This window comes from Ammospiza caudacuta, chromosome 14 (genome assembly GCF_027887145.1).
Source record: "Ammospiza caudacuta isolate bAmmCau1 chromosome 14, bAmmCau1.pri, whole genome shotgun sequence".
Classification (NCBI taxonomy): domain Eukaryota; kingdom Metazoa; phylum Chordata; class Aves; order Passeriformes; family Passerellidae; genus Ammospiza; species Ammospiza caudacuta.
Genome location: NC_080606.1, coordinates 8,333,618 through 8,358,023, shown reverse-complemented (window position 1 = coordinate 8,358,023; position 24,406 = coordinate 8,333,618). Strand labels below are relative to the sequence as shown.

The 24,406-nt window shown below is 42.4% G+C and overlaps 1 protein-coding gene across 3 annotated transcripts in view; it reads left to right on the top strand.

Moving 5' to 3' along the window:
• Nucleotides 1–24,406, top strand: part of PAK3 (p21 (RAC1) activated kinase 3) — a 127,093-nt gene that overhangs the window by 79,082 nt on the left and 23,605 nt on the right. For all 3 annotated transcript variants that reach the window (XM_058814418.1, XM_058814419.1, XM_058814420.1), the window contains exons 2-7: nt 10,783–10,979; nt 16,148–16,248; nt 20,843–20,996; nt 22,071–22,108; nt 23,336–23,467; nt 24,073–24,235. In XM_058814418.1, coding sequence (XP_058670401.1) covers nt 10,805–10,979; nt 16,148–16,248; nt 20,843–20,996; nt 22,071–22,108; nt 23,336–23,467; nt 24,073–24,235 — 763 coding nt within the window. In that variant the 5' untranslated portion in view covers nt 10,783–10,804. The remainder of the gene's footprint in view (nt 1–10,782; nt 10,980–16,147; nt 16,249–20,842; nt 20,997–22,070; nt 22,109–23,335; nt 23,468–24,072; nt 24,236–24,406) is intronic.

Genomic DNA, 24,406 nt, shown 5'->3' with positions numbered 1-24,406 from the left:
GAGAGTATCCTGATGTGTTGGGAATGGAAATGTCTTGGCTCTTGTCTGCTTATTTAAAAAACTTTGGGTTCTTTTGCACCAGTGACTTGGAAAAGTGCTCCCACGTTCTGTAGACAAGGCCTCTGTGGGTGTACAGAGAAGGTCAGTGGTTTGTCCTGGCAGAAATTTGCAGGATACAGGAGTGAATCCCAGAAGTGTGAATCCCTGCTGGTTGCTCTAACTGGGATTTGTAGCATGTGTGGTTTCCAAAACCAGAGTAGTCCCTACTGGATTCTCCCATACAGGGACTGAGGCTGAGGTGTCCTGGATGTCACCACCTCTGGGGGCTTTTTGTCCCACTCCAAGTCCTTGCCTTGGTGGTTGCAGACTCTCTGCAGGAGGCTATGGACAAGTGCAGGGGAACTGTGGCTAGATCCCCAGACACCTTTATTTTTTCATTTGGGTCATGAGAGGACAGTGAACTGTTTCCTTGTTGTGATGTGAAGTGAGGCAGGAAGGAATCTCCACTGCTCCACTACTCTGAAGCAGAAGATGATTTTTTTGAGCAATGAAGCGTTAAATGCTGAATCCCTGTTTAAGCAGTTTAAAAATGCCATACCATTGTGATAGCTGAGAAAACAAGAGATTTTGTGTGTGAATCTTGTTTTGCTTTCTGCATATAGGTGTCACTTCTTCCCTGACCTATTTAAGAATAGCATTTTTATATTTGTTCTCCTAATCTTCCTATCCTGCTGCTCTGAGGCAAGGTCTTGCTGGCAACTAGAAACGAGTGAGTGCATGCAGTGACTGCTCCATTTCCCCTCTGCCTGCTCCAGATCCATGATACCCCCAAGGTAGATAGGCCATTATGCACAATAAGATCACTAACGTAGCAGGTGAATATTAGATATATGAAGTTAGTCAGCTGTAAATAAAAGGCCTGGCAAAGAATAAAAGGCAAAACATTGTCCCTGAGGAAGTAAATTGGGATATGATGCCTTCCTGCCCTAGTGCCCTAAAGAGTTGATGCAAGATCTGGACCATATTCACCTCCCACATGAAAGGCATGTGGCAGCCTGGGCTTTGCCTTTTCCTTCCTTGGAGGCAGGAGCTGTGTCCTTCCAAACATACCATAATGCCTTGAGATGTTTGGTACAGCAAATCTTCTTGTGTGGTGTTGGTCTCTGTCTCTGCTTGTGGGATTTGGAGGTTTCAAGTCCATCCTGTAGCTCTCCTTATTAGTGGTTGTCATCCAGCCCCAGTAGCTATATCCAGAGGATTCCCTGTTCGTTATTTTTGCTTCTTGCAGTGTGATTTGTCTCCCAACTCTGCATAGCAGTTCTGGGGTGGCCTTGAGTTCAGTCTTTTACATGTCAGATTCATCCTCTGGTGCATGGGTTTAGTGTTCTTTACTACAGCAAGTTTCTCAGTTAATGTTTGCAAAGGCAAAATGAGCTAAAAGGTAACTAGAAGGTGCTAGAAATGGCAACTGTCTATAAGTTTCAATTATTGCATTCAATTGCTGCTTCCTTGTCTCTTCCAGAGTTCTGTGTAATTGTTGGCTTGGCCTGCATGTGTCTGCTGAGGCATGGGCCAGTGGTTCATCAGCAGGTAGGTGTAGTCAGGACAGGCTCCTTCTCTCTTGTTCCTTCCCGGAGAGCTGCACACCTCCTGAGGCAAAAGCAGCTCCTGCCCCGCCTGTGGGGGCCATTGCAGGGAAAAGGGCTGTGGCTCTGTCCCTGCTGAGTACTGTGAGTGTGGCTGGAGTGGTGCTAGGCTGGGGTTCAGAGGGTTGTGTTTATCATGGCACACCTTCTGCAAGTGTGTCAAGCACAGAATAAACTGTGGAAAAGCAGAGAAAGCAGCAACACCTGCAGAGAAACCAGGGAAACTGGTCCTTTATTTTTTTACCCTTCCTTCTTCTTCCAAACTTTTGGGGTTTTTTCTTGGGGTTTTTTTTTTTTGTTGTTGTTGTTGTGTTTTTTTTTTTTTTTGTTAATGTAAACAAAATGAAGAACATAATAGGCAAGATGACTAGTGGTTTATTAAAAGCAGCCTTAGTGCACCAGCTGGAGTTCAGTAGGAGTTTAGGCTGCCCAAAAATATGAACTAAAATACTTTTTTATATATCTAATTTTGATTATGGAAGTCCAAGCAAAAAGAAGCTTCCTTTGATACCCTTTATAAGATAAGAGAGAGACTAGTGATGGGAGCAAGCTTACATCTGCCAAGCTCTGATTGCTTTGCCCTGACTGCTGTGTTTTAGCATGGATGTAGCTGTGGATCAAAACTCTGCTTGAGAGTGGCCAAATTCAAGCTCCTGTGCTGGTGGTTTGTAGTGCTATGAGCCTTTCCTGTGCTGTAGCAGGACAGGCTGTGTGAATAAAACATGAGGTGTCTGTCTTGGGATGCTCTGGGTCCATTTTAAGATGATTCTGTGAGGTTGGTGGGTGAGTGTTGCTCTGCTGAGAGTGTAGACAGAGCCCACTGCGTGGTCCTGTGCATGGAACTTGGAGACAAGCCCTGCACCCAAATGGATCCACACCAGGGAGGCAGAGGAGGTGGGGAAGAGCAGAGAGGAGCTAGGAGAACGTGGTAGAGAGACTCACAAGCTGTCAAAGGCCAGCAGGAGAACTAACAGTTCAACCTGCACATCCTGAAGCTGTGTTGACAGAAGAAAGCAGAATATTCCTGACAGCATGAAGTGATGACATGGCCCTTATGTGGTTCCAGATGCATCAATGTAATGGAGCTTTGTATCTTCTGCAGAAAGGGACACAAAGGATGTGTAAAAACAAATTATTGCAATATCACAGCATGATTTTTTCTGGGCATTTCTCACATATAGGTGGGGTTGCCTGCTCCTTGCTAGGCTAATGTGGATTCACCTTCAGCATGCCTTTATCAGAGAAGATGAGAGAGGGGGTAAAACTTTTGTGCTGAGTTGCAACAGTTGGGATCTTTGAATGTAATGAGAGTCTGCTTCCCACCATATTAATATGAGTATTGTTCTAACCCTGGCAGGTGAATAATTCAAGGTGCTGATGCACTCTCAACTGCTTCCAGGAGCAGGCCCAAATTTGGGTTTCCTGGACCACTTTGGGGCTTTGACTGATCAGCTAAGTGAGCCACAAGTGTTCAGCTTGAACCTGCCAAAGATCCAGCAATTTATTACAGAGCCTTCCTGTGGTGAGGGATTGATGCCCATCAGGTGGGTTGGAATCAGACTGGTCCGTTTGAATTGTCTGTAGCTTACAGTAAGGGCTGGCATCTCATATCTGATCTTGGACAGTGCTTCAAGATTAGCTCTGAGTTGCTGATTCAAATCAGAACTCAGACTGTTTGTCTTGGTTGTTTTTAATCTGAATTAAGTTAATGAGATTTTTATTGAGGTAGTTGTGATGTTGGTGTCTCTGTTAAGTAGCTTTTCTTTGTTTACATTTGAGTCTTGGAGAGCAAAAGTGAACCTGAGGCCTAAGCTCTGAACTAGGAATAATGATGTCCATATGGAGAATTATTTCAGTCTATCTGCAATGGTTTAAATCCACATTTCATTTCACACAGTCTCTTTCATGTGTAGACAAGGGCAAAGGATGCAGTCCTGTGGAATGTGGGATATTTAAGAGGCACAGTCGATTTTGAGACATTTTTTCCAGCTTTGTGGAGCCCTTCAGCTGTGTAAATAAAAAGCAAAACAGGGAGTGCTTTTGTTTTGTTTTTTTTTTTCTTGCATATAAATACCTTTTCTAGGTACTTTTTCATAGTTTCTTATCTATCCCAGAGAAATGTTCCCTACTACATTAGAAAAAAACTGGTCTGTGGTATCCTTCACTGCTTTCTCCTTTAGTTCCTTGTGGAGTGCCCATTGCTCTGTCAGTCTTGGCATGTCTCCAGATTCAGTAACTTAGACCACAACCTTTTTGTTTCAAACCATGATTCAAAAACACATGACAAAAATACCCATGTAGCTGTCTGGGTTTGGCTATGACGGGTGGAGGTGTTGGTGGCTCTTCCCAAGGCATTCAGGAGAGTGGAAGCTCTCCCCTTGCTCCCTCTGGGTGGCAGATCATCCTTGTGATCCACCTGGCTTTTCTGCATCATCAGGGTATGTCCATAGCCTTTGTCATATGAAGTAAAGTCACTTTTTCTATCAAAATAATCACCAGTTTACAATGCTGCGAGGTGCTCACTTCTGTAACCTGTAGGAATGCACTTCCTGTCCTTGCTGTGCTATGGTGATGTGCCATTACTCAATGCCTGGACAAGCTCTAATGGGGAAAGCTGTTTCCCTGTTGCTCACCCTCTGTAACACACTTCTTCCCCTCCCAGGTCATGTAACCATCCCAGAGCTCAATCAGTTCAGTAAGTGGCCAGGATTCCAGCAGGAGCACAATTTGAATGGATTGCTTTTGTTTTGATGTGATCAAAAAACACCCACAAAGAAAATATTTTGGGCTAGGAATGTTCTCCAGCAGGGTGGAGAGGAACTCTCTCCAGTTTTCCTTTCATAGTGTCCTGCAGCTATGCTGAAGCCTCAGCACCCTTGTTCATGTTATCTCACATTAGGCACTGGTTAAGCATAGCCCTTAAATACACACCTAACTTTGAACATTGCTGCCTTTACTCTGCAAAAGTAATTCTGTTTTGCTTTTCTGGGGCCATGGCCTGAACAGCCACAGAAGGGGAAAGTGAGAAAAGCTGAGCAAGCCCAATACTGGTTGCACTTGGAAGAGTGAAGCTGTGTGAGAAGTGGGAGCAGGTCCGGGGTGCTGGGAGTCTGCAGAGCAGCAGCTTCAGCAGGGGAAGAGACACTTAAAGTGGGTGTGCTGAGGGGGACCAGAGATGAAAGCCAGATGTATTTTGTAAAGTGTTGCCTGTGGTTGCATTGGCAGTATGCAGAGAAAGAGTTGAAGAGCTGTGGAAAGAAATGTAGTCAGGTAGGTTCTGTGTTTGAAGAGGGGAGATGGATCCTTGAAGGCCATGAACTGAGAATGCTGTCGAATGCTAATTGAGCAAGGGGGAAAGTATATTTTCAGGTTATTTCCATCAGTTGTGACAAGCTTCACTGTTTAATTCCCAGCTCTTAGCAATTAAACTGGGTGATCCAAGGTCCAGACAAAGGATATTATAATTTAAATTTGAAGAAATGTTTAGTTAAAAGCATTAAATTCACAGCTACTGCATGAATATACTTTCTGTATTCATTGACATTCTTTATTCATTATTGCTACAAGTACACTGTCAAGAGGGAATTTTAAACCAATATTAGTAAGTCACTATGTAAAACTCCTAATGCTGCAATTCCTAACAGAAGTTTGTTTATTCCATCTCAGAATGGATGTTTCCATTTCAAGTACTTGGGACCAAGGTAGTTTTACTGGGATACACCCTGAATTCAAAATGTGCCCTCCACACAGAGAGCTTCTTATGAACGGCTAGTTCAGAGGCCAAAAGTTGCTTGTAGCAAGTACAGAGGATAACATCTGAATAAATGAATATATTGGAGGGAATCATAAGCTGCTTACAGGGTGTTTGCAAACAGGAACAGAGAGTACATTCATCAAAGAAATTACTCAGTTTGAATAATTTGTTCAGCTCAGAGCATGTTTACCTGACTGTGAGGGGAATGGGGAAGTTTAATTGGCAAATGTTTGTATTGTGCTTTGAGACAGTTGTATGAAAGGGAAGCGTTCTTGTTGTTTCTAGGGTTATAATTCCTTCTGTAGCTTGTGTGAATGCAGCCTTTTCTTCGGGGTTGTGTAAAGAAGGGATGCAGTGGTTGTTTTGCACCACCTGCACGTGGGGGAGGTCCTACAAAAGATGTGTTCACTTCAGAGGGCACCCTGGCTGTGTGTGCCCTGCCTGCAGAGCCAGCCCCACACACCTGCACGGTCTGCAGGCACCCAGGGGTGGGAGCAGCTGAGCACAAACTGCCCTGGGGGGGTTACAGACCCTGAGTACCCAGACAGGATTGTCTCTGCTTCAGCTGATGCTGAACATGGCCATTTTTTATCAAAAAGGCTTCAGTATTGTGTTTTAACTTATCTGAATTTTACAGAGAAGACAGTAAACATCTTCCACAAAAATAATGAAATCATGACTGACTCTGTTCTGTCCAACTCACTGTCTGCTCTTTAAAGGAGCTGTAAGAAAACTGCAAGTAAACATGCAGATGTAGGAGAGCAGATACAGGCCTGAACTGGGCTGGGAAATACTCTGTTAATACCTGAACAGAGTGTCTCAGTACTCAATATTTAGAGAGAATCCTTCTCAGTTACATCACCATTGATTTTTGGAAATGGATAAGTGTCACTGGGAGCAAAATTTGGCCCATGCAACTAAGTAATAAATATCTTTTTGCAGGAAGTATATTTATAAATAAAGAGTGAGCCTTGGATCTTCAGGTTACATTTGCAAAGCTGCTGCCTGAAAATTGGCATGGTTCCTTCCAGTCAAGTGATCTTGGAGACAGTTTTGCTGCATCACAAGCTGCAGTAGTATCTCTGAGGCTTTGGAAAGGAGCACCAGTGTCTCTGCAAACAGGATACTATTTGTGAGTTTTAATTGGAACCAGTCCTGTTTGAAGGATGCAGACTTTGAAATAGCAGGGCTAACATAAGAAAGCTGTTCAAGATCTATCCACAGTGTTCCCCAGATACACAGGGGTGAGGAGCTTACTGAGATCAAGGCCCAGCATGAGATTCTGCTCTGAACTTGAACTCAATTGAACAAATCTTTTGTGTGTATATTATGTGTTGAAGACATTTGAGTGCTTCAGATGTCTTACTTCCTCTTCTCCCTAGCTTGTCAAGGACTAGATGCAGAAGTATTATGAGACAGGCTTTTGCAAAGGGGGAATTGAGTCATAGAGAAGCTGAATGCCATATATTTAAAGTCAATGTTTGTCTTCTCACTTAACAAAACTGGTGATTAGAAGAGGTGAGGAAGAAGGAAATGGATGTTTGGTCATCTTCTATAACCCTGTAATAGTTATGCAGAAGCAACTGACCTGGCTGAGAACTTAATTTTAGCTTTTGCCATTTGGCTGGGAAACTCTAGCTAACACACTCAAATGCACTGTTGTATTTGGTACAACACTCTGTCTCTTTAAATGCTTCCTTAAAGCTGATGGGCAGTGACAGGATTTTTCTCTGGAAGTAGGTAGTTGTTGGTCACCTGTCCTCTTTGTTGCACGTGTGTGACTATCTTACAAATTCCTTTGAAAAGGGTTACCAGCACTGCCTTGGTTGCACTAATGGGGTCCTTGAGGACTGACATGAGGAAAATCTGTCGATTGTGCACTCCATTCTCTTGGTGTGAGCACCAGCTGTGCTCTCCAGAAGCTGTCCCTGCTGACAGCCTGTGTGGCTCTCATGGCCCTGGTGGGTATGGTCAAGTGCTCTGGTGGCTGGGTTGTTTCAGCTTACAAACCAGCACAACCCCACCAAAAAAACTCCACACCCCAAAACTCCCAAGCAATTAAAAAAAGGCCTGAAGAAAAAAAGAGAAGTAACACCAGAATTTGATGGACTGAATAAATGGATACGCCATAGTACTTTGCAATAGACAGAAAGTGTGTTTTGATGGAGTTAGTCAGAAGTAGACTAGCAGGACCAAGGACTTGTTAAAATGACAGGAAAACCTGGCCCCAGAATAGAGTATAACTTGAGCTATCTGTAGTTGGCATTTCTCTGCAATGTAAATCTGAGAGTTTTCCCAGCTGAATAGATCTTATTGCTCCTCCATTCATTACAGGTTTTCTCTAAGTTTGGGTTGGAGTAAATCAGTACAAAACACTTAAAATATGAAGTCTTACATGATAGTGAGTGTTCTTTTGTAATGATGCAGTGGTACATGAGAAATCTCAAAATTAGAATTAATGGAAGAGCAGATAGATTCCTCTGATCAGGAAAACCATAAATCTTAAGTATTTTGGTGAGTATTGCTTTGTGGTTTGCTTTAGTCTTGATTTAGACCAGCTTTAGAAAGTCAGTATCAGCCGTTAAACCTTCCAGTCTATCTTCCCCTGCTTTTTTTTTCCCCTGGTTTAGAAGTGAATAAAAGAGCTTTGTACAGTTCTTGAAACTGAGCCTGAAACAGCTCTGAACAAAATATAGTGTTCCTTTCAAAATCTTGGAAATAATTACATCATAGGCAAATTGGGCCAGAAACTGTTAATAGTATTCTTTGTGGGATGAAATCTCATGGGAGGACTTATTTCAGCAGACTGGCATTGTTTACAAATAGATGCAGTGACAGGTACAGTTGTCCCATTCTGAGGGACAACCGAAACTGTGGCCTATAATGGACTTCTCAGCACTACCTTGCTTTTGATAACAAGCTGAAAATATGCCTTTGGTGCTCCTGTGGTCACCCTCACACTGATCATCCTGGGAGGGAAGATATATTTGGCACTCGAAAACTATTTGTAGGTGGCTTAAAGAGAAAATAAAAGCATTGCTTGCATAAGCTCCTGGCCTTTGAGAATTGTTGGAGATACAGGGAGCTGTGTCCAGATGTCTCTGCTGGGCTTCATAAGCCAGGAACTCTGCACAGAAAGCTGGGCATCCTGGACCTTCCCTTCAGCAGGATAACAAACAGCACGTGTGGATCTCCCTGTACCATGCAGTGGTTTTCATTACTGGCTTCCCCCCCCCCCCCGCCCCCACACACATTCCTTACTAGAAAACCTTCTGCATTTCAGGATGGAAATCACAAAGATTAGTAATATTAACTGTTTGACCTCAATCTACAAAAGCATTTAGTTCTCTAGGTAAGTAGGCTAGTCTGTACTTGAAAACTACACTGGCACAGGCTCTGGTCTGGGCACAGTTACAGCTGTTTCTGGGTGATACATAGCACTTTACTGCCTGTGTATGTGCTTCTGAAGGAGGGTGAGCTGTGTTCCTCCATCACCAGAGCACATCTTTACCTGAACAGTGGGACTGTGTGAGCAGGGCCTTCTCTTGGGAACCAGACACATGCTGGGGACCATGTTTTTTTTGAAGGATCACTTTTCTTTCCCAGATGGTGTGGTTCAAATGGCAGACACATTTCTCTCTGACAGCTGCCTCCAGTACATTACTCCATTAGTTACAAGTGTGTGATGTTTCCCAAGCTTTTAGGCCTGAAGGCAAAGCTCCAGAGAGCAGCACCTGGTCAGTGGCTGCCTGTGGTTCAGTGTTAGCTGCAGTTACGGGTGGAGGTGAGCAGCCCATGGTAAGGGGAGGTCTGGCACAGGGTGAGCCTATGATAGACATCCTCTTTGGATGGTGAACACCCATTGATCTACCAGCAGAACTATTGTTTGAAATTTCTGTAATATGCTGCAGAAGGTCAGGTCACTAATTTAACACAAACCAGTTGAAGGCAGCTGGGAAGGTGCTCATTCAAACTGCTCCCCTGATGGAGGTGAGCAGCTGGGGTTAGTAGCAGCTTCAGGTGTGTGTTTGTGAATCAAGGTCTTCAGGATCACTGCTCCATGCTGTCTGTACTGGGGAGAGGACTGGGACCCAGCTGTTCCTAGAGTTTTGAGCTGTGTGACCTTGGGATGGGTCCGTGGGATCCCATGGAGATGTAGATATTTGGGAACAGATGCAGACTAGAGGTGTGATGGTATATTTCATTTGTTCTTTTCAATGGCCTGGTACTTTGAATCTCAAACCGGACTTTTTGGGATTTAATTTGGATGAAATTAAAAATGTAAGTCAAGTAATTTTAAAAAGTCATTATTTTATATGTGGTAATTTAAAAATGGTAACAAAGGCTAAAATGCCCATGTCATGAAAAACAGTCTGAAGTGAACATCTCTAAATGTTCCAGTTGATCATTTAGCTTTTACTTGTAAGCTAACATCAGTTAAAGCGATGTGAATTTCATTATTTCCTATTAATGTACCACACATAAATCTGGAAAAATTACAGTTATATCAAAATAAATGTGGTTGTTGAAAATGTTAATCTCCGTTCTAATAAAAACAAAAAAACAACCCAAGACCAACACTGGAGCCCCAAAAACTCTCAACTATGACAGCTTTACCTCCTGACCAAAGGAAGAGCAGCTGGAGCTTCAGGACCTCTCTCTGTGACAGTCACCATGTTTGGTTGATAGTTGTGGAAAAAACCCTCCATCTTCCATAGCTGAAAAACAAGTTGCTTCCCTTTAAATTTAAGAGAGTAGCTGATGAGGGCAATAGCTTGTGTTACCTCCTCAGCATGACAAGAGATCCAGAACACATTCACAGTGATGTGCATGTGCCTTCTGTAAAAGGAGCTACATTGATTTTAGGGGATGGAAGACAAGGTGCCTATAGAATCATAATGTTTAAAAAGTATTGCCCACATCAGTTCTGAACTGTCTGAAATTATACTCTATTTTTGGGTCTTAAAACAGTTAATTTTATGAAGTGTTGTTGGCTACCCATATCCCCTCAACGAGGACCTTGTTTCTTACATAATAAAAAATGATCAACTACGATGCCAGGTAGTTTCAGTAAGTCATTTAACTTTTACTTTGGAAGTCTTTTTTAGAGGAAAATTTGGATTGCAAACAACTACAGGGAAATAGTTGTACGTAAAAACTGCAAAAATGTATAACAGAGATAAAGAAAAATCTGTATTTTAATGGTAATACTTTGATTTTTTAGGAATTAGCCACTCAGTTTATTTACAGCAACCAGCAGCAACCTTATTCGAGCAGCCTTCTAACAGAGAGATTTTCTCATGCCACTAGAAAGCTTTACCTGCCCAAGCCACCAGCCTTGGCATCCTCCCTTGACAGCATGTTTTGTGTTGTGCTTTGCAGGAGGCTGTGAGGGCTGCTGAAGATGTCAGATAGTCTGGATATTGAAGAGAAACCTCCAGCTCCACCGTTGAGAATGAACAGCAACAATCGCGATTCTTCAGCGTTAAACCACAGCTCCAAACCGCTCCCCATGGCCCCCGAGGAGAAGAACAAGAAAGCCAGGCTGCGCTCCATCTTCCCAGGAGGAGGGGACAAAAGTAAAGTATCAGCACTGCAGATGGGGGCTCCCTCTCTGGGCTTTCTGCTGGTCATTGGTTTTTGTGTTTATTTTCTGCCACTGTTGTCTTTCTGTTTCGGTTGCAGGCCGTGGTAGCAAAGCCTTCCGTTCCAATTACTCTAGAAACACATTTCAAAAGAGGAGGAGGTGTTCAGTCAGTTACTTTCTTGTCTATGAAAAGACACTAAAATGTGCACACATTGTGCAACTTGCCTTTTAAAAATAACTTTATAGTTATACTGGGGAATCCTTTCCTTTGGATTTTGCTTTGCATTAGCAGTAAATACAGAGATGAGGATGTGTCCTTGTGAAAATACATTCACAGAAGTGACAGGGCAATATGCCTGACACTTTGGGATTTTTTAATGCACTTATATTCCAAGAACAGGAACAAAGCTCTTCTTGCTTGTTCCTTTTGCAGTGAAAGTGGATACAGAATGGCTTGGTTTATAACCTGTAGGTGTGGATGCAGCAAGAGAGTCTTTTAAAGATGCAGCAAACAGTATTTCCATTGCATTCTTTGAAATGCATTTGTGGAAAGGTGTGTCTTGAATTAGCTTATTTGCAGGTTTAAGGGAAGGGATCTTCTTTATTTCTAGTCCCATGGGAACTGATGGGCTGCACCTGCAAGGCTGATGTCACTGCAAGGCCACTCTTGATTGTCTTTGGAGGGTTGGGGTTGCTGGGGGATATTCCTGATGATGGGATATCAAAATGTTGATCTGGGGAAATGAAGCCAGCCAGCCTCACCTTGGTCCCTGGGAAAGTGGTAGAGAAAATCCTCCTGGAAACTATTTCCATGCAAATGAGGGATAAGAATATGGTCAGGAATAGTCAGCATGGATTTGTGGAGAGGAATTCATGCTGAACTATACTGACAGCCTTTTACCTTGAAGTGACAGGCTTGGTGGTGAAGGGAGAGCAGTCTTTGTTACCTCTGCTTTAGTAAGGTGTTCAGCAGAGCTTCTCACAGTGTCCTCACAGACAGACTGGTCAGGTGCAGTATAGGTAAGTGTACAGTGAGGGAGCCTGAGAACTGGCTGGAATGCTGGGCTCAGAGGTTGTGGTCAGCAGCATGAGTCCAGCTGGATTTCAGGAGTGATTCTGTCTTCAGTGTCCCTCCAAGGAGAGCTCAGAGCTATGGAACTGTGGTCATTCCCTTGGAGCTCCAGCTTACCTGTGCTGCCCCATTCATGAGGCTTCATGGGGTTGTGTGGAGCAGCTGGAGATTGGCATTCAAAACTCCTCACAGGCAGTAGAAGGCACAGTGGCAGTTCCATTCCTCCCCTCAGCCATGGGCAATCCTGATGACTTTTCTGATGTGAGAACTGTAACTGGATTTCTTAGGCAGACCCAGCCGGTTCACTCTGCAGATTGTTCCCCCAAATGTCCCCTTCTGGGAACAAAATTAATTTTCAATTGATTCTTTTTAAAGGCCAAAATGAAGGTGTCTCCCAGCTTGCTTAATTCCTGGAAAGACTTGGATCACTTCTTCCCTTAAGTGCTAGCAGGATGGCATTATCCCTTTCCAAGGCAGCATTTCTTAATGAGGAGATGCTGTGGAAAATGCATGCAGAGAAGGGAAGACCCAGAAACAACCCCTCCTTGAAATGATCAGTGACATTAAAAATGTAATTAACTACCAGTCAGAGCAATCTTAGGGAACATACAAGTGTCATAATTTTGAATGTGACTATGAGGAAAAGATAAGATTTATAGCTTAATTTTGTGGGGTGAAATAATAAATGGAGGAAGTTTAGCTTGACTGGCCAAGTCCCTTGAGGTAGTTTTCACTGCAGAGCTGGTTTGTGGGTCAGGGTATCAGCTGGCCTGTGTGTGCTTCATAGACTCTGTGACACATTTTTGAGACTTCTGCTTATAAAACTGGTGATTTATATGTCTGCTCTCATCTAGTGCAGTGCTTTGCAGCATCACTATGTTAAATCCATAGTTCATCACTGGTGCAAGTCACTAGAATGTGAAGAAAACACCATGGCAGGGTATTTCTGCCTGAACCTGCAGGAGCTTTGTTGTCTTTCATTTGCTCCCAGACAAGAGGGATGTGAGAATGGATATGGTACAGTGTGTTCTCTCCAAGGCTGTGGTGTGTGTCAGGACTGCTGTGCCTGGCACCAGGAATCTTCTGCAGTCCCTCCCCTGCTGGAGTGCAGCATTTTCAGTTAGAGTTTGAGCACTTGTGTTTAAAACCTTGTTTTGGCAAGGCGCTGATGGCACTGTGGAGACCTTCTGTGGATCTGCAGTTGAAATAAACCATTTAGGCAGTGGTGTCCTGCCCCTTCCCCTAACACATGACCTCCTCATATTCCTTGTGTAGCTCCTCTCACTCCCGTCTCTGACCTAAGGTACCCCAATTCCTGAGGACAGGAAGCCAAGGCAGACAACTGAAATAACTTTCTAGTGTCATGCAGGCAATTTGTGTGGAATAAGGAGCTGAACTTGTTCTGCTGGAGCTGTGAAATTTGCCTTCCTGCCTCAGAGATCATCATGATGGTGGGAGCCACAGTGGAGTACAGCAGTAGTGCATCATTCAGCAGAGGTGTTACCTCAGCAGAAAGGACTTGGTACTTCCACTTGTTTGATACAGGCTTGTTCTTTCATTAAACCCCCTGTGATGCTGTGAAATAAATTCACTCTGTGTGCACACTGGGGCTCCATGAGAGCACTGTAGAGCATTCAGCCTAAAGAAGTCAGGAGGAGGCTGAGCTGCACAGCTCAGATGCCCCTTTGAGATGTCCATCCATGCTGAGTTCCTGGGTGGATGATGCCACTTCCATTGAAGCTGCTTTAGACTTGGCTGCAGAGGGGACCGGGGTCTGGCACCTCCTGTACAGAAAAACCAGAAAAGAGGGAAGGAGGAAAACTCAGCCGAGTAAAGATCAATGGAGCAAGAAAAGAGGACAAGGCTACAGGAGGAGCAGGCTGGGAAGGAGGATGGGAGGACAAGTGTGAGAGGGAATGGAGGAAAGAGCAAAGTGAGTTGAAGAGGAGGTGAGCAAACAGGAAGGCATAAGCATGAGGTCAAACCCTTCCTCTCTCTCTGAGAAAAGCTGCTACTTAGGTGAGTCACATATTTCTCCCAGACAACTGCTCTTTTAACATATTGGTGATGATGTTGATGCAATCTGTGGAAAACAGACCAATTTTTCTGTGTTCTATTTTAACCTGTCATAGGTGCTGAGGTGGTGTGGAGGCCATACCTCATGGCTAACTTTGTGCAGCAGGAGTGTATTGTGGAGGGCATTTACAAGAAAATCAAATAGGAATGTTCAGTACAAACCTCTTGCATCCAGTGAGTCAGGTGCTTCAAAAAAGTCATGTCTTTTCATATCATTTGCCAGCTTGTGTGAAATAGGAATGATATGATTTGCAGAGCCCAGACAGAAACATTAATGTTTTTACACTGGGAGGAGGTGAGGGTGTAGTAAAGAGATATTTAATTCTGTGATTCATTTATAGTGTATCAGCATTTGGACCACAGGTATTACATCACAGGTCCATGAAGCAAATGAGCCAGATCTTGGGGAATGAGCTGGATCACTTGTCCTCCAGCAGAAGAATCCTGGAATGGAAAAATGCTGCTTTTGGTGGAGCATTTTTGTATAATCCCTTATTTCACTCCTAGATTTGACTGCTGCTTTGAACTGAATTTGATAGTCCTTAAGTGTAATTTTTGCTGCAAGAGCTTGCAAATGATGAGGGAGAAGAAGCCAGTTTTGTTATCTACACACAGATGACATCTTCTAACTGGCAACATCTGTCCTGAAAATTAAACAACATTATCTTAATGATAGAAGAAGGGGAAAGCCTTTGCATTTGTATTTTATATATTGCTGCCATCTTTACTGAAAGCTAAATGAAAATATTTCATTGGTGAACAATGTGTAATGGTGTGCAGCACAGACAAAAGGTGACAGTTATTTAATGAGGATTAATGCAGCAACGCAGAGAAAGGATTAGAAGCATTCCAAATAGACTGTAAGGACAAAGAGCAGAGCATCTTTATCTCAAAGGAGGCTGTAAGGTGGAATAGGAAGTATGCAAATAGAGGCTTTGTGGAGCTACAGCCTGAGCAAAGACAAACTTAAACTGGGGAGACTGATGGTACATAATGAGTCCAGCCTTGGATGAGACCCCTAGATGAACTATGGAGCTGGCAAACATGATATTAAAACACTGCAGGAAAGTGAAGACAGCTTCCCTCAGCATTTATTCCATCATTCTTTATCAGGGTCAGTAAAACTGGGCTGAAGTGACATTTGTCAGTAGTCAGAAGTGCAGGAGATGGATGACCACAGGGAATGTTACTTTCAAAAGGTTGTAAAGAAGGAGGGAGATGAGAAGCAAATGCAGGTTGACTGACTTTTGAGTCTGCCTGCTTAAGTAAGATACTTCACACTCTGGGAATACTGGTGGTGATTTAAAAAGAAAAAAAATCTGGATTACTAATAAAGCCTGCATTTTATGATCATATGTCTTAGTTAATTGAGAGCTCAAAGCTTTTCCAAAGACATTTATGGGATTCTGTTGCTGGGCAGATTCTGTCTTTGCTGAAACAGAGCTGCTGTTTCAGCCTTTTAGTTGGAAGAGGAGTCACCACATGAGCTGCCGGTTTTCATAGAACCTGTAGGAAAAAAATTGATTATCTAAAAAAGCCTCTCCTCTGATTTGACTGATTTTGAAATGGACTCAAACCACGTTGGAGAGCAGACACACATACACACACGTTGAAGAGCAGACACACATGGTTTGTACTCTGTGATTTACTTCTGCAGGAACTCGCCAAGTCAAATAGGAGTTCGTTTCTAGAGATGAAAACTCAGTGAAAAAAAGAACTGAAAATAGAAATCATACTGGTTTAGAGATAGCCTAAGACTACTTCATGAATAGCTTGCTTTGGCAGCAGTCACATTGGCTGAAATAAAAACAAAATAAAGTAGCTCCTTGTAAACCTTCCCTAACAGGGGTTGACAGGCATTGTGTTAACCTAGGTCTGTTTCTCAAGTTGGATGGATGTTAATTGATTTGTTTTCCACTTTTAAAGCACTATTTTGAGCACACCTGATTGTTAAAAGTTTTAAATTAAAAGCTGTTCAGAAAATAAGTGCTTGTTAACATTTTTGCCTCCAGCCAACAAGAAGAAAGAGAAGGAACGTCCTGAGATCTCTCTTCCCTCAGACTTTGAACACACCATTCATGTGGGATTTGATGCTGTCACTGGAGAATTCACAGTGAGTAACTGCTCTATTTCATGCTTACCAGAACTTCTAGTTTCTTGATGGTAAAATAACCTCCTATTGCCAGAAACATCAGATCACAGCAGCCAGGCTGTGAAGAAAGAGACTTTAATTTGTTGGGCTTAGGATTTTGAGTGTTTAACTTGTGATTCAGGCTGCCTTTTTTTTTTTTTTCCTCCAAGAATTGTCAGCAGAGTGTCTGTGGGAAATGAAAATTAGGAAGAATGTAGGTGTATGCTTTTACCAGTCCCCCAAGCTGCTACAAGGATTGGTTATTCAGTGTCTTTGGGAAAATATCAAAAGCAACCCCTAGATGCATAGTAGACAACCAGCCTCAAGTGCAAAGTCCAGCTCTCTGCAGGTAACCCTTGGAAACGCTCAGAAAGCTGCAGCACTGTGGAAGTCCATTCATTTTAATTTAGTATCCTTCAAAATATGTTTATACACTAGGTGATCAGTGTTTCTAGCCTTTATGTATTAATAAAATAGCTGTCAGCTTTTACTTCTTGAATATCACAAAATGTTGGGAAAAACTAATCTGATAGAAGCTCTTTGAAGTGTGCAGGGGGCTTCAGAGCATTTTCTCTCTGATTACTAGTAGGGTACTGAAACCATTGTTCCTTGAAGCTGAGATGGCAGTGAGCTTACCTTTTGTTAAGCTGTGGAGGTGAGAGGGAGCATTAGCAACTCTGCTGCCACCAGCAGTGCCCCATGAGCTGAGTGGTCAGACTGAGTAATCACCATTGTGGACTCTGCTAGTGCTGACTGGCTGCATACACCAAGTAGGATGGGACAAATCATTTGCCTGGACAAAGGATGGCTAATTTTCAGAATTTGAGCCTTAAATGTGATTTATTCTTAATTTTCTACTTTGATTGCTACTTTTGTTTCGCAAAGACATTTCAGAAAGCTGGAAACTTTCTGTGTCCTACAGTAGCAATTGCAACAATAGGAATAACAGTAGAAGAAAAAAAGACACATTTAATTACAGCATGTCTTCAAAGGAGTAGTGAAATTGAATTATCCTTAGTAATTAGGAAATACAGCTACATTTAAAATAAGTGGACTAGTTAATTAGGATTTTTCAAATAGATGTCATAAAATCTTCAAATTTTATTCTGTGCCAAACCCTAGGGCTTGACTAAATGCATGTTTAAGAAGCCTAGATGTGGTCATTTTTGATCAGAAGCTTTGCATAAAGCTTTTAAAATTGTGTTTTCCCTGCTGTCTATCCTGATTTTTCCTTTTTTTTCCTTTCTTTCTTTCCCTGGCGCCACTTTATTGTTCAGATGAATCTTCAATGCCATTCTCCTTATCCTCATATCATATTATGTTACTTTATGCTTTTGTTTCTCCCCTTTTTGTGTTTACATCACTTCTTGTCTGTCTTCACCTTCCCACTTTCCTTTTTCTTCCCACTGGACATTCAGCTGTTCTTATTCTATATCTGTTCTTCCTTTCAGCCTTCTACCTTTATTTCTATCCTGTGTTTGAGACTTTTTCCTTCTGACTCCAGGCAAACACAATGGGTCACACTCATTTTCTCTCACAATCTGACAGGTGGTCAGGGTCCTGGTTAGTTCATGTCCCTGCCAGCTGGAACAGAAAGGAGAGACATCAGGCTTAACATACTTCAGTTTTAAGCACAAGCACTCACTATCTGTGTTTCAGGATCAAGGTTTGGATAATTTTGAATGTTGTTATTATCTACCAGTGTTTCAAAACAGTCTCTAGCATCAGAGACCTTTTGGGTTTTCTCGCTGTCAGATGCCACCAACACAAAGCAAATCAAATCTACATGGCTAAATAGGTCCAGCTTTGTTGCTGTAGCACAGTTTCTTTATAAATACCTTCTTCCTTTTCCAACAGTGGATGTGAGATGTCTGCTGGTTTGCAGTTACACATGTTCCTGAAGTGTGGAAGTGCAGTGCTGCAGTCTGAGAAAGCTGCAACCAATTCAAAACTAACCAAAGGGACAGGAGACTTCCCATGCACAGCTTGCCAGCACAAGGCTTAATACTGTAGTCCTCAGTGGAGTCCAGCATCAGTCAAAGGAAGGGAATTTTTGCACCATTAGGAACTAGACATTGGTCCCAACTATCCCAGATGCAGGCATTGCATTACACAGTACATTAGGCATGTTTGGTTTGTCCCAACCTGGATGGAACCTGTGTATCAGCTGGGTAGTCTTGTGGTTAGTACATCCTGCAAAGGGACTGCCACTAGCCCATTCCATGTTCTGATATTCCCACTGTCTGCCTCTTTCAAAAGTTTGGAAGTGCCATGGGAGCATCCAGTCAATGTGCAAACGTACAGGGTTTTTTTGTTTTGAATTACTGCAGCTGTCATGCCAGTAGTGCCTGCTCTCCTGGTTATATGCAATGCATTGGGCCATTTTCTGACACCAAACCATTGTCCCAGCTGCATCCCCTGATTGCTGTTAGATGCATCCTAATGCACAGTTGCATGGACTCCTGAGTTCTGGCTTTCAGGCTTCTGCACCAACCTGTGTTGTTCATCATGAAAATATATTACATCTCCATTTCACTGTGCTTGGAGCAACCACATTTGCTAAGAAATAGGGCTTTTAAAGCAGAGAATAAAATTGATTGGAACTGTTGGGTGGGAGCATGTTGCTAGAGCTCTATGTTCCTTTATTTTCTTGAAAAAGGATTTGCATTTTCTGAATGAAGGGCAGTGTGGTTAGCAGGCCTTTGAGGTATGTTTTTTTGTAAGGCATGCATGTTTGAAACTATTTTCTCATCCCCAGCCTAGAAGAAAATGTGGTTACCCACCAAACTTTTAAAGTTTCTAAATTATGACATTTGTAAGTGGGAAAAGTTGTGGCTGTAGATCCAAAGAAGTTGCACGTTCCTAATCTAATCAAGCATTTCTTTGCAATTGTCCTGATTTTCAGTCTGACACACACAGAATATTTGTGTTGTGGCAATTCACAGCCTCCCAGATTTCACAATCTGACTTTGACCATCTGCTGTCTTCACTGGTCAAATGGTGATCTCAGGGCTGGAGAACGCCCAAGCCTGGAAAAAACTTTTATAGAGCCATTCAAAAATGGTAATCTGGCTTCAAAACTAGTCAAACAGCAAAAGCCTGGATCCTTCTCTCTCTTTTTTTTTTTTGTTTTTTTTTTTTGTTTTTTTTTTTTTTTTTTTTTTTTTTTTTGTTTAGTTTTAAATTGACTGGGGAAAGCACATGTAATTTTTCTGGTCAACTGCCATTAATTCTCAGGAATGTATTTTTATGAGGAGAGAAAAACTGTTTAAAAGCAAAAGGAGGGGGAATGATGCTTCCAAACTTTGGAACAGTTGTGATTTTTCTATTTCCCTAAATCTACCTTCCTGTAGCCTGTCTACCACCTGATCTATTTGGTATCCACTTAGTAATTCCCATTTGAGATGGGACTTGCCCATTCTGGCCCATTGGTTTCCTCCTCCCACCACCTTCTGAGTTTTCCCACATTCTGTTTTAACTTTCTTTTCTTTCTTTATTTACGTCCATTACAGCCAGATCTCTATGGCTCACAGATGTGCCCAGGGAAGCTCCCAGAGGTGCGTCACAGGCCCCAAATGCTTCTTTGAGATGTCATAGCACTGCAGCAGCAGGTTGATGTGTGTGCAGTAGATTTGTTGCTTGGCTTTTCCCACTTTTTTTTCATCAATCCTAAACTTTGGAGGCCCATGTCACACGTTGTTTTGTGGGCAATTTCTGAGAAGAAGCTGTATGGAAGTAGATTGGGGTGGCACGTTTTTCCTTCAGTGAGCCCTGCAATTCGCTGGTCAATGTCAGCTGTGCAGTAAAGGGGGAAATGACATGCTGGAATTGTCCTGGATAACTGAAGCAAGTTCTCATCAATAGAATTTCAGTGTAAAGCTGGGGCTTTTAGTAATTGGATAGATTTTCAAATTCCACCTCACCCATAAAATGTCCAAGAATTCATCCAAAGCTTTGGATGAACTCTCAGCCTGTTTTATGAATCCCTGGTTTCTGTATGTTTGCAGTAGAGAATCTAGAGACATCCTTTGCAGCTGTGGTATACCTCAGTGTCATGATTTTGAGAGCTGAAAGGCAGATTCTTTACCCTGCAGTGTTCCCTGGTGTACTGAAAATTAGTTGGATCAGGGTGGGGTTTACCTTTGAATCAGACAGCAGTGATCATTTCAGCAAAATGTGTTTGTGCTCCTAAGCATGAAAAGTCCAGTGTAAAGCTCCTAATAAACACTGTGTTGTGCACCAATATAGAATAGTCTTGTTATGTCTGCCCTGAATCACCAGACAAACAAGCTTAAGCATTAAATCACTATTCCATGGAAGAGCAGAGTTGATTTCCAGAGAAGTTTCATCCCCTTTTTTTCCTTTCACAGTCATTACTTTATTTTTATAAAGTTGGGTCCTGGTTTTAGCTAGATTTTTGATAGAGAAGAAATGATTGCATCTAATTTTAATTGTAAAGTGTCAATCAAAATTTCTGCAAGTAATCTTACAGCAAGCATGGGATCTTGGTAAAGATCTGTGAGGCTGCAGATTTTAAATACTCTAAACCCACTTTGTTTCCACTCAATGTCTACAGGGCATTCCAGAGCAGTGGGCCAGGCTACTACAGACCTCCAACATAACAAAACTGGAGCAGAAGAAGAACCCACAGGCTGTTCTAGATGTTCTCAAATTTTATGATTCAAAAGAAACAGTTAACAACCAGAAATACATGAGCTTTACATCAGGAGGTAAGTTGATGTCTCCCAGCAGGGGAGGTCAGGCTCCAGAATGAGTCAGAGCAAAATCCAACATTCAAGTTGTCAGGAGGCAACCTGAACCAATTCTTATTGTGGAATACTCCGGAAATTAATTCCATTTCTCCTTTTCTTCCCCCCAAACATTATTAAAATATTAAAAATATTAATATTTAATATTTAAAATATTAAAATTGCTTTGTTGCAGGGTTTTAGAACTAACCAAGATTTTGTAAAAAAAATGCCATTAAGATAGTATTAGTTTGGTAGAGTGCCCGTTGACAGCTTCAGCTAGAAATAGGGTGTCAGTAGCCAACAGGGTGCAGACAGCATTTGGAGTGTCACCTGCTGGAGTTCCCTTTCCTCCACAGGATGGTCTGTGGCGCTGGAGTCTGTCATTTCCTCAATTTGAGGGTTCAACCGGGACAACTTCCAAAATGCAGAAACTTCTCAGAAGTCTTTCTGAAAACTGTGCACTTATCTCCAGGATTGAGAGAAGCATCTTTTTTACCCAAATTTCATAATTAAAGTGTTTGGCTAATTTGATGCTTACTGTGTGCTAAAATAGCAATTCCCTTTGTGATGAAATACAGACTTCATAACGGTTCATGTGTGCTCCTGAACCCAGGAGCTGTTCTCATGCTTTGTCAGAATAGAGCTGCTGTGGCTAAGGGGAGTTTTGAGGAAGCTTTTCTGTGCAAATGTTGTCAGCAAGCTAATGAGAATGAATGCATGCAGTTAATTTAAAAAAAAAAAAAGACCACAGGAAGAAAAGGAGAAAAAAAAGAGAGAAAGCTGCTTTAGCTCTTGGGTGGAACAGAAGCATTGACAGTTAAAAAACAATTTGCTTTTTCTTGGCTGAATTTCTATTTACTTTATTTACTAGCAAACAAGCCAGAAATAGACAGTCTGGAATTTTGTTCTGTTCTCTTCCTTGGTGTTGCTCCTGAAGGGATAGTGTGGAAGAAGAGCAATCTCTATTTGGGTTGACTTGTTCTGTGGGATTCCCCAAAACAGGCAGGGTTTTTTATTAGCAGCATCTGGTTCATTCTCCTTTGCTCATTGCAGATAAAAGCGCCCATGGATACATAGAAGCCCATCCCTCGGTGAGTGGGAAAGTAACCTTTGATGTTCTTAATTTTTAAGAATTGTGGAGCAAGCCATGAACTTTCCCTGGCTGATTTATGATTTTCTGTTTGAGTTCTTTTTAATAAGGTGAAAGTCTGGTTTAGCAGACAGAAGATTGCTAGTTTTAGCCATGGTGTATATCATTCACAACAATATGCAGCACCACCTAATGAGCCAATTTTAATTTAGTTTTAAAAATCTAGAATGCCATTTCTATCAAGTTTCATGATTTCTCTCTAGTACAGCTGGATATATAACTGAATATAAATAAGGTTATAATTGATATGTAACTCACTGGAACCGTTGAAGGAAAGTTTTAAATAACCATCCACTCTAATTAATGCTGGATTGCAATAGCAATCCCAGAGATGTAGGAGTGACATACACATTAATACTGACCAAATTTATTAGGGTTATTGTTAGTGAATTAAATAGCAAGTGACTGAATGGGGATTTGGCTTTTATTTTAAAGTGTTAAGCAGCTTCATGTGAGGTTTGTGATTACACAGCCAACTGTGTATAATGAAATGAAAATCATCTTTGAATATTCACACTTTAGGTTTTCAATCAATGCCACTTCCCTTATCTTTAATAAAACACACTTCTCAGAGGAAGTGTGGTGTTCACCAGAGCAGAGGAACCCTTCCCAGTAGCTTTTGCAGTGGATATGGACACCTTGGCAGATGCTGTAGTATTTTTGTCTAGCAGACAGAGGCAGTAGTGAGACAGTCAGCATGACAGCTTTCCAAAATTACTAACGCAGCTCTCCCTGTTTGCTGTGGGCTTCCCTTACTGCTATTTCTACTGGACCAAAGGGATGGCATTTTAAAGAGAGTTGCAGTCAGATGTGAATATGTTGAATGGTGCCTTCGATTTGCATCAGTTCTCCTAGTGGTCTGTTGTAGCCAGCTTTAAAGCAGTTGGTAAAAACTTCAGAAGGTGCCTTTTCATTTTTTTGTTTCACCAGCAAATTTAGGATGAGATGATATAACCCCCTGCCTCTGAGCAGCAGGTGGGACTGGTGGAGTTCATTTCACCTATTCCTTTAAGTGTTGTGCTGGGTTTGACTTAAACTTTAGGCCCATAGGAGCAAGTGCATGTCTAGATTGGCCTCTGATGTCTGGGAAGACTGAGGGTGTAGGTAGCTGTCAGAGCTTCAAAGTGCCAGGATAGAGACTGTCACTCACTGTACTGTCTGTCCACAGAGCACAAAAACAGCATCAGAACCTCCTCTGGCTCCCTCTGTGTCTGAAGAAGAGGATGAAGATGATGAAGAGGAGGAAGATGACAATGAACCTCCGCCCGTTATCGCCCCACGGCCTGAACACACCAAATCAGTAAGTGCCAGCTTTGTTAGGTCTGTGTTTGGTGCAGTGCAGAGCTGCAAGTTTGTGATCAGACAGGACTGAAGGGGCTGAAGGTGCTTGGGTGGAAGTCCTGCCACGACACAGAGCTTCACTCCAGCCACTGACACTGGGAAATTCAGGTTTGAACTTTCACATTCTTGTGTCAGTTTCCTGGGATTCTGGTGAGGGCCATGGCTTTCTTTTTATATCAGGTAAGAGGTACTTTAATGTCCTTTAATGCTACAGGTGTGAAAATGAGCCACTTTGTCCAGCTGTGCAGGCTCCCTGTCAGCAGTGATAGCAACCCAAAGATGCAGATACATATCCTGGCAAGTACATAGGACATACTGGCCTCTGGAGGTACTTGCCCCTCTCCATGGACTGTATCAGCAAGTCCATGAAAATTGAATGTGAAACTGGCCATGAACTTGTAACCTTTCATTTTTGCTTGTTCAGTTTGGGAAGTGGACAGCAAAACCAGTTTTAGAGTCCTGGATGTGGCTGACACGATCTTCCTAAGGGCTTGTACTTGGAATATGATCTCAGGGGGATCTCTGCCAGCCACCTTTCTGACACAAAATAATTTCTTGTCACAGATCTACACCCGCTCTGTTATTGAACCTGCCGCTGCACCAGCACCAGCTAAAGAAGCCACCACTCCCCAGCCTGAAAACTCCAACACAAACACCCTGTACAGAAACACAGACCGGCAGAGAAAAAAGTCCAAGATGACAGATGAGGAGATCCTAGAGAAACTGAGTATGTATTGGGTATTTTGAGTCTGCCAGAGCAGTGTATTTGCTGCATGTGTCAGTATTAGCTGTACCAAATGTTTCTTGCAGTTTAGTGTCACAGAGTCATTTACAGCTCCCTACAGAAACTGTTGTGTTTTGAGGCAGCAAGAGAACACTTGGAGTGTTCCTGCTGCCT